This window comes from Acomys minous, assembly GCF_964271855.1.
Source record: "Acomys minous genome assembly, chromosome: 2".
In the NCBI taxonomy this organism is placed as follows: Eukaryota; Metazoa; Chordata; class Mammalia; order Rodentia; family Muridae; genus Acomys; species Acomys minous.
The window spans coordinates 27,954,447-27,966,628 of NC_140484.1; the positions used below are offsets into that span (position 1 = coordinate 27,954,447).

General features: G+C 40.2%; 1 protein-coding gene and 1 long non-coding RNA gene across 4 annotated transcripts in view; one reads left to right on the forward strand and one right to left on the reverse strand.

Moving 5' to 3' along the window:
• LOC311590425 overlaps positions 1-12,182 on the forward strand; it is a 136,885-nt gene that overhangs the window by 19,855 nt on the left and 104,848 nt on the right. The window lies entirely within an intron of this gene.
• The window catches only part of A1CF (APOBEC1 complementation factor), an 80,514-nt gene that overhangs the window by 7,666 nt on the left and 60,666 nt on the right, over positions 1-12,182 (reverse strand). For 2 of the 3 annotated variants that reach the window (XR_014777383.1, XM_084772600.1), the window contains exons 8-11: positions 8,098-8,371; positions 5,979-6,184; positions 2,544-2,680; positions 1,717-1,868 (exon numbers count right to left, since the gene is read on the reverse strand). Coding sequence is in view for 2 of the 3 variants with exons in the window: in XM_084772600.1 (XP_084628726.1) it covers positions 1,717-1,868; positions 2,544-2,680; positions 5,979-6,184; positions 8,098-8,371 (769 nt within the window). In the remaining variant the exon portion in view is untranslated. The remainder of the gene's footprint in view (positions 1-1,716; positions 1,869-2,543; positions 2,681-5,978; positions 6,185-8,097; positions 8,372-12,182) is intronic. The other variant, XM_084772601.1, reaches the window with a different exon arrangement.

The following is a 12,182-nucleotide window of genomic DNA, read 5'->3' on the forward strand; positions in this document are numbered from 1 at the left end:
TCACACAAGAAAGAATAAACAGAGACAGATATTCTAATAGAGGTGAGATTGTACTGTTTTAGAGAGTCTTAATGTATCACTATAAAAACAAGTGATTTTTTTTAAAAAAAGGAGACATATTTTGTTAAAACCTGCAGTCTGGATTATTTTCTTTATCTGTTACAAATCCATGAAATGGATTCCTCATCAAATGCTGCTACTGAAGGCAGTAGGACCCTGAAAATTAAACTTTCGGTTTGCTTTTAAGAAGAGATATAAATTATACAGTAAAAGTAAAAACCCTGTTGTAATGTTACAGTACCAGTTTTAAAAGTTCAGTGACTAATGGGGATAGCTTTGATGAATACATGGAGACCAGCAAAGGCCATTTAGGCAGTGAAAAAGATAGCTTTTTAATTAAAAGCTAAGCATCCTTTTCGTGGCACTCTGGGCCTTCTCACTTTCTCTGAAGCTCTTCTTGCCCTGTGGCTGTCTGTGGACTTTCATTGCAAACAGCTTGTTTTGCCTTACTTTTCTTCCTCTTCACCATTTCCCTTTTGGCAGCTGTTGAGATTTACAGCTTGCTTATCTATCTATCTATCTATCTATCTATCTATCTATCTATCTATCTATCATCTATCTAACTATCATCCACCTATCATCTGTCTGTCTGTAGTGAGAATTTTGTAAATTTGGTTTCCTTAAAAAGCACAGAAATGAGACAGGCATTGGTGGTGCATGCCTTTAATCCCAGCACTTGGGAGGCAGAGAGAGGCAGATCTCTATGAGTTCGAAGCTAGCCTGGTCTACAAAGCGAGTCCAGGATAGTCAAAGCTATACAGAGAAACCCTGTCTTGAAAAACCAAAAACAAACAAACAAACAAACAAACAAAAAACCCAACCAAACAAAAACAAAACAAAACAAAAAAACAAACAAAAACCAAAAACACCCCCCCCCTCCACAGAAATGTTACGGGAATATGTTTTCATTTTAATCCCAGTTTTGGGGATATGGGCTGTTTCACAGCAGCTGACTATGATTTGATCAAGTAGGACCATGGTTTTACTCACCGCAGATAGTTTCTGCAGATAGAGTGTGTGAGATATTTGGAATTATGGGAAGTTTTCAGAGGATATATAAATGCTAGAACCCTGGCACATAAATGTGTGGCTGGTTGGTGGTTGGATGCTATTGGTTGCAGCTGGCTGCAGCCAAGTGATTGTGTTCTGATGGCGAAGTTCAAACATTCCCCAGGAAGCTTGACACCCCTAATCAGTTTGACGTAGTCTGACTGTAATGATGCTCCTTTTCCCTTCTATCCCATTTTCTCTCCTGTCTAGTGTTAAGGTGTTGAAAGGGATCAAATAAAGGGGTAGAAAAGGGTGGAAGAGAGAAAGGGTCATTGCGGGGTAATATAAAGTGTGCTGAGCACCTCAGTGCTCATAGCAAGAGCTCAGTGAAATACCAGCTCACAACAGTACCAAAGTCTCTTAATGAGAGCGGAAACCAAACCACACCAACCTAGACATAGGAGCATTCAAGGTCTCACAGCTGCTCAAAGCAGAGGCAGTCGCCAAGTAGCTTAGGCTGCTCTGACTCAGTTTCCCCATCTCTTTTCCTTCTGCACAGGGGCACAGGTCAGAATTACTGTACTTGAGAGTTCTACAAAGAAGGGTATCCCCAGACAGTCTGCAGCCTGTAGTTTTTGGCACAGCTGATTCCCCCTGGCCGAGTACCTGGGAACACAGCGGCAGATGCAGTGGTGGCCGCCGTAGTCCCAGTGTCACCTCCTTCTGTGGGAATGCCTAGTGTCTGCAGAATGTGCTCCGCGGCATACGTCTTCGCTTCGTCCACATAGGCACTTAGCTTTGGAGGTGTGAAAGGGTGACTGGAAAGAATGGTCACTCATGTTAATTATTCAGAAAATTTGTACCCAGTCAGATGAAAACCCAAAGCCATTTTTTTAGCTGGTAAAGATGAGCTGACCTTGGCATTTTGTATAGGGCATTTATTTCTATTTGCCGTAAGAAGTTCTTGCATGTAAGGATACGCGGGAGTACTTGTAAATTGGTCTAGTACCTTGGCAGCTGATGGCATTCCTGGGGAACATGTATAATTTTTACTACAGGACTCTTCTAGGGTAAACATGGTTCCTAAAATATATAAGTGCAGCCTGGAGGTAAAATCCGGAAGGTGACATCTACTAAAGATCAGCTCTTAGATACAAAATTTAAAAGGTAGGACAGACGGTTATGCAGTAAAGTGCTGGTTTCACATGGGTCCCACTGCAGAAAGGAACCAGTTATAGTCCTCTGTTCCATTTTGATCTCTAAACATCTCCCCTATTCATTAGTCAGTTACCCAGAAAGTCTTCACTCTGTATGAAACATTGGGGCTCTTAGATGCCAGTCTGTTTACCAGCTGAGCACCTTGCCTTTTCATCTAATTGCAAAGGAGCAGGTGGCAGACTTGAGGATGTCATTTGAGTGATGATCAAATACACTTAACACAGGCTAATCTTATCTAAAAGCTCTGTAACCAGGAGCTCAGAGAAGGTACCCACATTGCAGGATTCTGGCTGGCCAGCGCTGGGATAGTTACTTTGTATAGGAATAGCTGTCTTTGGTCTTGTCCAATGGCCGAATGCAGCTGGTACACTGGTTGTCCCCAGTTATTTTTCTGGCAGATCTCTTCTAATATCTACAAGAGAAAAAAAATGATTTCTCCCTCAAATGTCACATTTGCATTACTTCTCAGCTTTTAGGTTCTGAGCTCTGAACTTCAGTTTCAATGGTTAGAAGAGAGAAAATGTCACATGGTTTAATGACTCATAAAATTTAAGTTGAACCCAATCTGAACTCCATTTAAACTGTGAACATTTATTATAGTCCATAAAATCAGTTTCACACCATTTACTCTAGTAGTTCCACTTTAGTCCATTAATATATATTATATAAAATACATTATATATATATAAAACTAAGAGCTTAACTTCATAATATTTATGTGTACTTATTCCAGTTTTTAGGAAATTGTGGCCCTATGTGGGTGGATTTGCCTGTTACCTCCGCTCAAGCCCTTGTTCATAGTGGCTTAAGGCACAGATAACCTGAGGATGTACCTTTGCTTCTTTCCACTTGACATAGGTCTTTTTTTTAACTGCACAATTTTTAAAAATCAGGGGGCCTTATGGCCCTCACCTTATCTTATATGTTTTTATTTTATGCATATGAGGGTTTTGCCTGCATGTATGTGCATCATATGTGCATGGTGCCCTCAGAGGCTAATGGAGGGCATCCGTCTGGAACCAGAGCCATTGTATGGCTTTTTGGAACCTGACATGTGTCGTCCACAAGAGCAGCAAGTGTTCTTAACCACTGAGCCATCTTTCCAGCCCTTGGGGCAGTATATGGTAATAAACACTGATAGGTATTTACAGTGGTGATTTATTTACTTATTTATTTATTGGCAATGTGCTTTGTTTAGCTATTTTCATGACAATCTGTTTTTATCATCCATCCATGAGTTTACTTTTTACTGTTTAATTACTGTAAGCTGAATCTTTTCTGAAAAGAGTCATGGTTACTTTGCCCTAAAGCTGGTTTTAGCAGTGCTGACGTCCTGACCCTCCATTCACACAGCAAATTCAGTGTCTGTGTCAGACAGGGCTTAATGCCAAGAGAAGAATGATGCAACAGAGCAAGGCCCTCCGGATAGCTGGAGCCTCTTAGCTCACTGCTCTCATGTCAGCCCAGCTGCTGTCTCTCATGACACTTTCCTATTTATTAATTTGAATATTGAGCTTATTTTTCCCATTATTAAAATGTGCTTAGGGACTGGAGAGATAGCTCAGAGGTTAAGAGCACTGGCTGCTCTCTTCCAAAGGTCCTGAGTCTAATTTCCAGCAACCACATGATGGCTTAGACCCATGAGATCTGCTGCCCTCTTCTGGAGTGTAGGTGTGCTTGCAAGCAGAACACTATATACATAATAAAATAAAAACTTTTTAGTGCTTAGTAGCCTCTTCTGTCACTTATAAAGCAAGTTTTGAGGTTCCTGAGCAAGATCAGTTAGCTTTTGCTAGAAGATAGGCTCTCTGCCCACTTACGCCAATTGAGCAAACACACTGAGGAGAGTGCCCTCTGCAGCTGCTGCTTGATCAGGGCACTTCTTGAGCCCTGTCTACTGGTTGGAGATTCCTCCCTCTCCTGTGGGGGTTAGTTTCCAGCCACATTGGCTGAAGTGGCATGGCCTTCAAATTTTCAACTATAGTTGTAGGAATTCAGAGACATAATAGTTAACTATTTCTCATTATAACCAGCCTCTCACTGGAGTTTAATGAGTAAGCCAGGAGTTTTGCTCAGAATGACTGTTTTCACCATGGCAGTTACCTGACTTCATTGTAATTATCTCTTTATGTGTCAGTATTATCCCACTGGGTTGCCATCTGATTTATGATTGCAAGGAGTTTTGTTGTATTCAATTTTATATCTCTAGTGTCTAACAAACAGGCTACCCTAGCGAAGCTCAATAAATGTTACTTTTTAAACAAATGATTCCTGTTTACCAGTGCAATAGACAGTCTTTTGTTAATTTTTTTCTGATAGCCTGCATAGAATTTGAAGAAAACTTACTTAAAAATATATAAAAGAAAAACACTGACAATACCCTGCTCCCATTCTCAGGTCAAGCTTTTAGATGTCATATTTACCCTTTAGTTGAAATCCTGAGGAACTTTTTCCCCCCTCAAGTCGGAGGTCTACCTACCCCCTGAGAGCAGGGATATTTCCCTTAGAATCTACAGACTGTCCCGCACCACTCAGCCGAAGTGGCTTCAGAGGGAGCAGCTCGTGACACATACTAATGGGATAGGATAACTTAGGCTTAACAGGAACTCAGTGTGTTTCGTTTTAATTAATTTCTAACATGGTATTTAGTTTCCCTACTTGAACAATCTCTAGAACTTTCAACTTCGACTAAAAAACAAAACAAAACAAAACAGAAACAAACAAACAAACAAACAAAAAACCCAAAGCCACACAGAAACACAGACTATAAGTGAATAGCAGCAAATAGCAGTTACCATCATGACCCGGGTACCATCGTAACACTGCCCAGTAAAGAGCATTGTGGAAGGCTTTATATGGCGGATGGCATTTTATACTGAAGGATTTACCTAGATTCCAGGTGGAATGTTTCTCTCTCTCTCTCTCTCTCTCTCTCTCTCTCTCTCTCTCTCTCTTCTTTCTCTCCCTGTCTCTCTTCTTTTTTTTTTTTTTTGAGATTATAATATAATTACAGTATTTCTCTTTCCTTTTCCTCCTGCCAAGACCTCCTATATGCTCCTCCCCACTGGTCTTCAAGTTTATGGCCTCTTTTCATTAACTGTTATATTGTACATGCAATATATATATATATAAATAACCTCTTTTGTCTGTATGATGTTACTTGTATGTGTGTATATTTTCAGTGCTGACCACTTGACACTGGATAACTAACAGGCGTCCTCTTCCCTGGGAAAGCTGCCTTTCCTGCTCTCAGCTTTACTCAGTTGCGTATAGTTCTTTGTGGAGATTGCAGTCTAGAGGACTTTTATCCATCTTGCCATTTTGGCATTTCTATTCGTGTTGCTCTTTTAATGCCATATTTCCAAGAAAAGTCCTAACAGCCTACTTAAGGTTCCCGGCTACTAAGTCCCCTTCTTTTCAGTTGCCAAGCACCTACTTTAATAGGAGTTTATTCTGAGCTGGGGTTTTTGCCTCATTTTATTTTCATCTATCATTTTTGGTTTACATTCTTTTTCAGGATTTTGTTTGTTTTTCATTTTGCTGGATTGTGAGGAAACACAATGAAGGTCCTTTTATAGTGCCAGAATGGTGGCTCCTCTGAGTATGTTAAGCTGATGTCACAGAACAGTAGCCCAAGTAAGGATCAACTGAAGCCATCTGAGCAATGGTCCCTGGCCCAGCTTAATTACCGCTGGTGTGATTTTACCTACCTGAGGAGCAAGTTTCATTCCTTGCGGTTTTAAAGAGACAGTATTCATGGGGGTGAGCTCCATCCCAGGCAGAAGGTCATAGAGTTTGTCTTCTCGCTTGTCTCCTTTGACCTGGTATCCACGCCCCAGGCCTGTGTATGCCAAATACCCACGGCCGCCCAGGCCTCTCACTCCCGCAGCCCCTACAGGGACATTCATGTAAATTTCTAGGAATGTAAGAAGGCATTAAACTGAATCAAACCACCAGAAAATCACCCTGAATCTTACTGTAATGGAAAAGTTAGCCCAAGTCACATTAATTACTGCCCTGAGGAAGGACGGATAACCTAAGATTCAAATGTAATGAAACTCAACATCAGCTAAGGCTCACTGTAGACTCTCTCCTTCTGAAAGCTCCTTTGCAAAGAAGTTGCCTTCATGGAGATGGATAAGTGCACAGGAACTTAAAAATTTGTCAGAGAGAAAAGTATTTTTTGTTACTCTTTTGTTAATGTTTTTGTACATTCACTAAGGTTCAGTATGTACTTATTAAAACATCCCAACATAATATGACCATTTGAATTATTGTTAAGCCTGGGATAGAGACTGTTACAGTGAATGCCACTCTGCCCGTAAGCCAGAAATGAATTTGATTATCATATCCCTGGTGAGTCATCAGAAAACCATTTAGAAAACATTTTTTTTTAAGTCTACCACTCTCTCTTACGCACTGTTGACATGAGACTTAAGTTTCTGTTGAGTTTCATAGATAGATTCCTTTTGATTTTTTCTTTGCTGTATTGCTGTGTTGATTTCCTATTGATGACATAAAGGAATAAACCATTGAGTTGATCACTTTCCACCCATAGATATTATTCATTGATTGCATTTTTGTTAATGCTATTTATTATTTTCCCTTGGAATGGAGTTTGCTTTTTTCTACATCACAACTGGTTGGTAACACGTAAGATATATGGATTAATTAATGATGTGTTTTATATGTATGCATAATTTTTCAATTACATAATTTGTTATAACATACAGACATAAAATCTTGATTATTACTTTTACATTGCAATTTTCATAGGAGTAGTTGTATTGTGAGCATAGACCTTTTAAGGCCATTGAAGAGGTCTTAAGATGCTCATTTCATTTTAATCCCTGAAAAATAATGCAATATAGTAAGGTAATTGTTTCCAAAATAATCTGGGTAGGCCTATTCTAAGTGATACTCAAGAGTGTATTTAAATACATCATTTTTCATTATTTTCCAGATTGCTGTCATGTGGGGAAAACAGGATTGGGGTTCAGATGATGTTAACTACAACCAAGAAAAGCTTCAGTAAAAGACACCACAAGGCAGAGACAAACTAGCTTCATATATGCTATTGAATTTACTGAGCTCAGAAATCTGCTCAAACAGAGAATTTGTGTAGGGTTTAAACATAATATATAGTCTGACAGTGAGATCAAATTCGTTTTTCTACCTTTAATTTATTTGGTTTCCTGTATACTAAAGAAAACCATTAATTTTATTAGTAGTTTGGCTTTTTCAAAGTTATCACACATAGCCAGAGGTGATACACATCTGCCTTAGAGCACTCAGGAGGTAGAGGCAGACATTGGGAGTTCTTGACCAGCATGGAATCAGGCTGGTGATAAGCCCCTGTCACCAACATACAAACAAACAATGGGCACAGCAGAGGTATAGCACACAATTCTGGGAAAGAATTTAAATGACAATGCCTCATGTGAGGTGATTTCCTTTGGGTCAGGCTGTTCTCCCTGGGAAGTTCTATAAACAGCATAACCAGTCACATATTAATATCATATGCTGGTCTGATAAGGAGGAAGAAGCAGTGGTTATAGAGCTGGGTTGTATTCTGTGCATATCTTATGGATCTAATTTGTATACTGGGCTCATTCACACCATGTTCTGACAAGTATTTTTTTAATAACCAGTTGTAATGTGAAAAAAAAAAATAGATTCCTATAAAACAAGAGATACATTTGATTTTAAACAAAGTTTTCTAGTCTTTTTCTCCCACTGAATCCATCCAATCTGTCTAAGGCCACTGAACTACAGTTTATCAATTATTTGAAATTTAGGAATTATATAGAGAGAACTAACTAGTGTTACCTCTGACAGAAGGGGCTCGGATGAGAGCCCTGTTGCTGAGATGTCCTTTGGTAGCTGGGAAATGAAGGCTTGGAATGGCTGCATACGCTTGCGGGGTATAGAAGACAGGAGCTCCAAGGTAGGCTGTGGTAGGGTCATAAATGTGGCCCAGAGGGTAGGCGTATTCGCCTTGCAGCATGGTGTTTCTGCCACCTGTGCCCCGGGTGTACCTAACGTAACTGTCCTTGTCCACTGGCTTGGCCAAGGTCACTTCAATTGGAGAGCCGTCCAGCATCTGTTGTAGAGAGCAAGGAAAAGCCAAGCTGAGAAGGCGTTCTGACATGTCATACAACATGTCTGCTGTTTGCTTTATGTTTGCTACCGACTTGCAATTCTTAATGTTTTGGTCTCTTAGCAGGTTCATGCTTCTGCGTCAGCTGACTGTTCTCTGAGTGGTCTCGTTGATAACTGCACAACATGCCAACAATGTCATGTTGGCTACTGAATGTATAGTACAGAGACAGTCACAGAGACATAAAATCATGCAGTGTTTTCTACTAAGTGTGGCACATGTGTTAAAAATTATGTGAGTATAAGAAGTTCAGACGAGCCAGGCATGGTGGTGCATGCCTGTAATGCCAGCACTCAGACCAGGCCAGCCTGGTCTACAAGCGAGTCTAAGACAGCCAAGGCTACACAGAGAAACCCTGTCTCAGGAAAAACCAAACCAAACCAAAACCAAAAAGCAAAAATGGAAATTGGAGAGCATTATGGGTGAAATATGAATTACCCAGCACAATAAAATGCAAGTGACGGAAACGAATAGAGAAACCTTATCATGTATCAACATCTTGGTGAGGAAGTTCTGCCAGGCCTCTCCCAATGGCTCCTTAGAACAGCTATGCAATAGGTATTTCCTGGGGAGGGAGAGGACCGTATGTAGACCCTACTCAAGGAAGAGGAATCTGGTAGATAGTTTCACTGTCCACATAAAGCAAATGTTTGCTCTGCTGAGAAGTTGGGAGCTACTAAACAGGGATGGCAGGGATTGAGATACAGCTGTGAGGGAGACCGAGAGCTCTCAAGTCAGGTACCATTTAAAACATGCCTTTAAAAATTATTACAGTGGCCAGGCAAGTGGCATGCACATTTAATTCCAGCTCTAGGGAGGGAACCAGAAGGATCTCTGTGAGTTTGAGGCCAGCTTGATCTATAAAGTGAGTTCCTAGACAGCCAGGACTACAAAAAGATGCTCTCCTTGTCTTAAAAATCCAAAGTAATTAACTTAGTTAATTGATTAACTTTCAGCAAGAAAGAAAAAGTAAAGAGTTATTACAATATGAGGGTGGAAAGCCTGGGTGTGAAGGTTAGGGAATAATTCTCTGTCTATCATGTAAGTTCTGTGGATTAAAATTGGACCATCAGATTCGGTACAAGTACCGTCAAGCCATCTTAGTAAACACCCTGCGCCTTTTCACTGGTCTCCTTAAATTTTAACATGATCGTTATCTTACAAAAGATCTCCTAAGTCTAACTTTGTCTAATAAATAAAAATACCAATAGGTATTTTAAGTAGCCTAGGAAAACTTATTTTTTATACTATGCTTAAACATAGCAGTTAATAGTATATATTTGTAACATAAAATGCATATTCAGCTTCATATTTGTAAACATTGTTATGAAAATGTCTAGGTACAAATAATAACAGCTTCCTGACTGGATACAATGTGACTAGCTGCCCCACTCTTCTGTCACTGCCTTGAGCTACTTTAGGAGAAAGTAGTTCATTCAAGTACAAAAGCAATTTAAAATTTTTCATGGAGAAGTATTTTTAAGTACTTGTGTTTGTTAATATTTTTTTCTGTAGATTCACAAAAGTTAAGTGTGTGCTTATTAAAATATCCCAACATAATGTGACCTCTTGATTACAGTTAGTCTTGGCATAGAGACTGTTACAGTGAATGCCATTCTTCCTGTCAGCAAGTCAGAAAAAAAAATTGACTACCTCATCCCCGTGCCTTTCCCATCTCTTCTTAAACTTTGAGCCAAAATAAAGTCTCCCTTCCTTATAAATTTTGGTAATAACGTGAACACTTTTCCACTAGAATTATTCCGGTGTGTTATTTAGCATTGGGTTAGATGGCTGGGTTTTCTCAGTAGAGACATGTACATCTAGGCATGCTTAATACGAGAAAGTTAACTTGAAAATTGCTTTTGAAGTAGTAACATAACAATCAATGTTGTATGATAGTAACATAACAATCAATGAAGAAATAAAGTTTTGGTCAGAGGGTCCATTTTACCATGAATTGACTTTATAGTTTTCTTTTTCTACTTCAGAGTCACCACTTTCTTCCTTCCCTACAGGACTCAGGAATGTTGAAGGTCCCTTAGGCTGCCTATATCCCAGGTTTCCCTGTGTCTGAAGCAACCTCTTCTGGGAAACCTTGCCCTTGTTCTCCAGATCCAGGCCCCACCAATGTCCAGCCCGCACTCTGGGGGGGGGGGTTATTCATATAGAGTTCCTCATCAGGGATCCTGGGACCTCTGCATTGCCATTGGATTTGGCCAAGGAGAAACCCTGCATATGAGGATAAGGAATGAGACAAGGGTTATTTTGGGTATGTTTTCCCAGCTCCCTCCCTGAGTGGTCATCTTGGACCAGTGTAGTCCTTGATCAGAGACCTTTCAGATAAGACCCAGAGGCTTTAGGATAGAGCGATTCTAGCTCAATGTTCCTTTGAAAGGAACCTGCTCTCCACAGCTCGGTCTCATTTTAGTTTTCAATCAACTCTCCAGAGCTCCTTCTCTTGTGACTTTACTGCCAGAAATCTATGAGCTCTAGCCTCTGACACTGTATTTTTGAGTCTACCTTACCCATGTTTCTGGAGTAAATTCCTTGCTACCCATCGTCTGCTGGAACCTGGATTGATAGAAGGCTCAATGGACAGAGCAGTCTCCCGTGCCTTGTGCTCTAATGCAACTTGCTGTTCTCAGATTCTCTCTTGATAGTCTCACATCCTGCCATTAAGACAGACTCTCCAGGCCATAGTTTACCTTTTGAAAGTATATCCAATTCTCATAGGTTCTTCCCCATAGAATCTTATTATCTGTGATGGTTTCTGAATGTTGATGACTCACTTCTCATCATTTGACCTTTCTACTTTTAAGCGCCTTCTAATACCACTCAACTGACTACTTTGCAAGGTGCTTGTGGCGCTGACTTAGTTCTCTCGACTCTCAGCTCTTTGACAAGCGTCTTTGCTTTGATTAACTTTGCATCATGGACATTACCAGCAGGTCAGTGGCCCATAGACAAGGTTCAGTGCTTATTTGATTGGTGCAAATACCACATAGGTTTCTGTAAACAAATAAACAGTAGGAATACAGAAGTTGATTTTTCTTCAGACTCTACTCTTGGCAAAGAGAAGAGTTCTAAGCCTCTGTGTTGGGAAGCTCAAATACTGACATCAGAATGACAGATATCTTGACATTTTTCTCACTAATGATCTTTAAATTACTGCATTATAAGCTACAATAATTAGAGATAGTTGGAACTTGAGGGATGCGGTGGCTTGAATGAGAATGTCCCCCATAGGCTCACATGTTTTTGTGCTTAGTCCCCAGTTGAGGAACTGTTGAGAAGGATTAGAAGGATTGGAGATGTGGCTTTGTTCGAGTAGGTGTGTCGCTGGGGGTGGGCTTTGGGGTTCTAAAAGCCTTCACCAGGCCCAGTGTCTCTCTTTGCCTGATGCCCACAAATCAGGATGTTAAGCTCTCAGGAACTCTGCCTGCCTGCCTGCTGCATGTTTTATGTCTTGATATAATGGACTTGCCTCTAAAACTGTAAACAAGACCCCAACTAAATGTTTTCTTACATAAGAGCTGCCTTTGTCACGGTGCTTCTTCACAGCTAGAGAATATTAGCAAGGGCATGGAGAAAATACCTTGAAAAACTTTAATCCCTTTGCAAGAAAAGTGAGGTCAGTGATTTGGTGAAGTCAGAAAAAAAAAAAAGCATTAGGATTTGTTTTACCTAGCCACCTCTTTGCTCTCCATATATTTTTCTGTTATTTCTGTCTTATGCATCCCCCCCAAAGGACTGC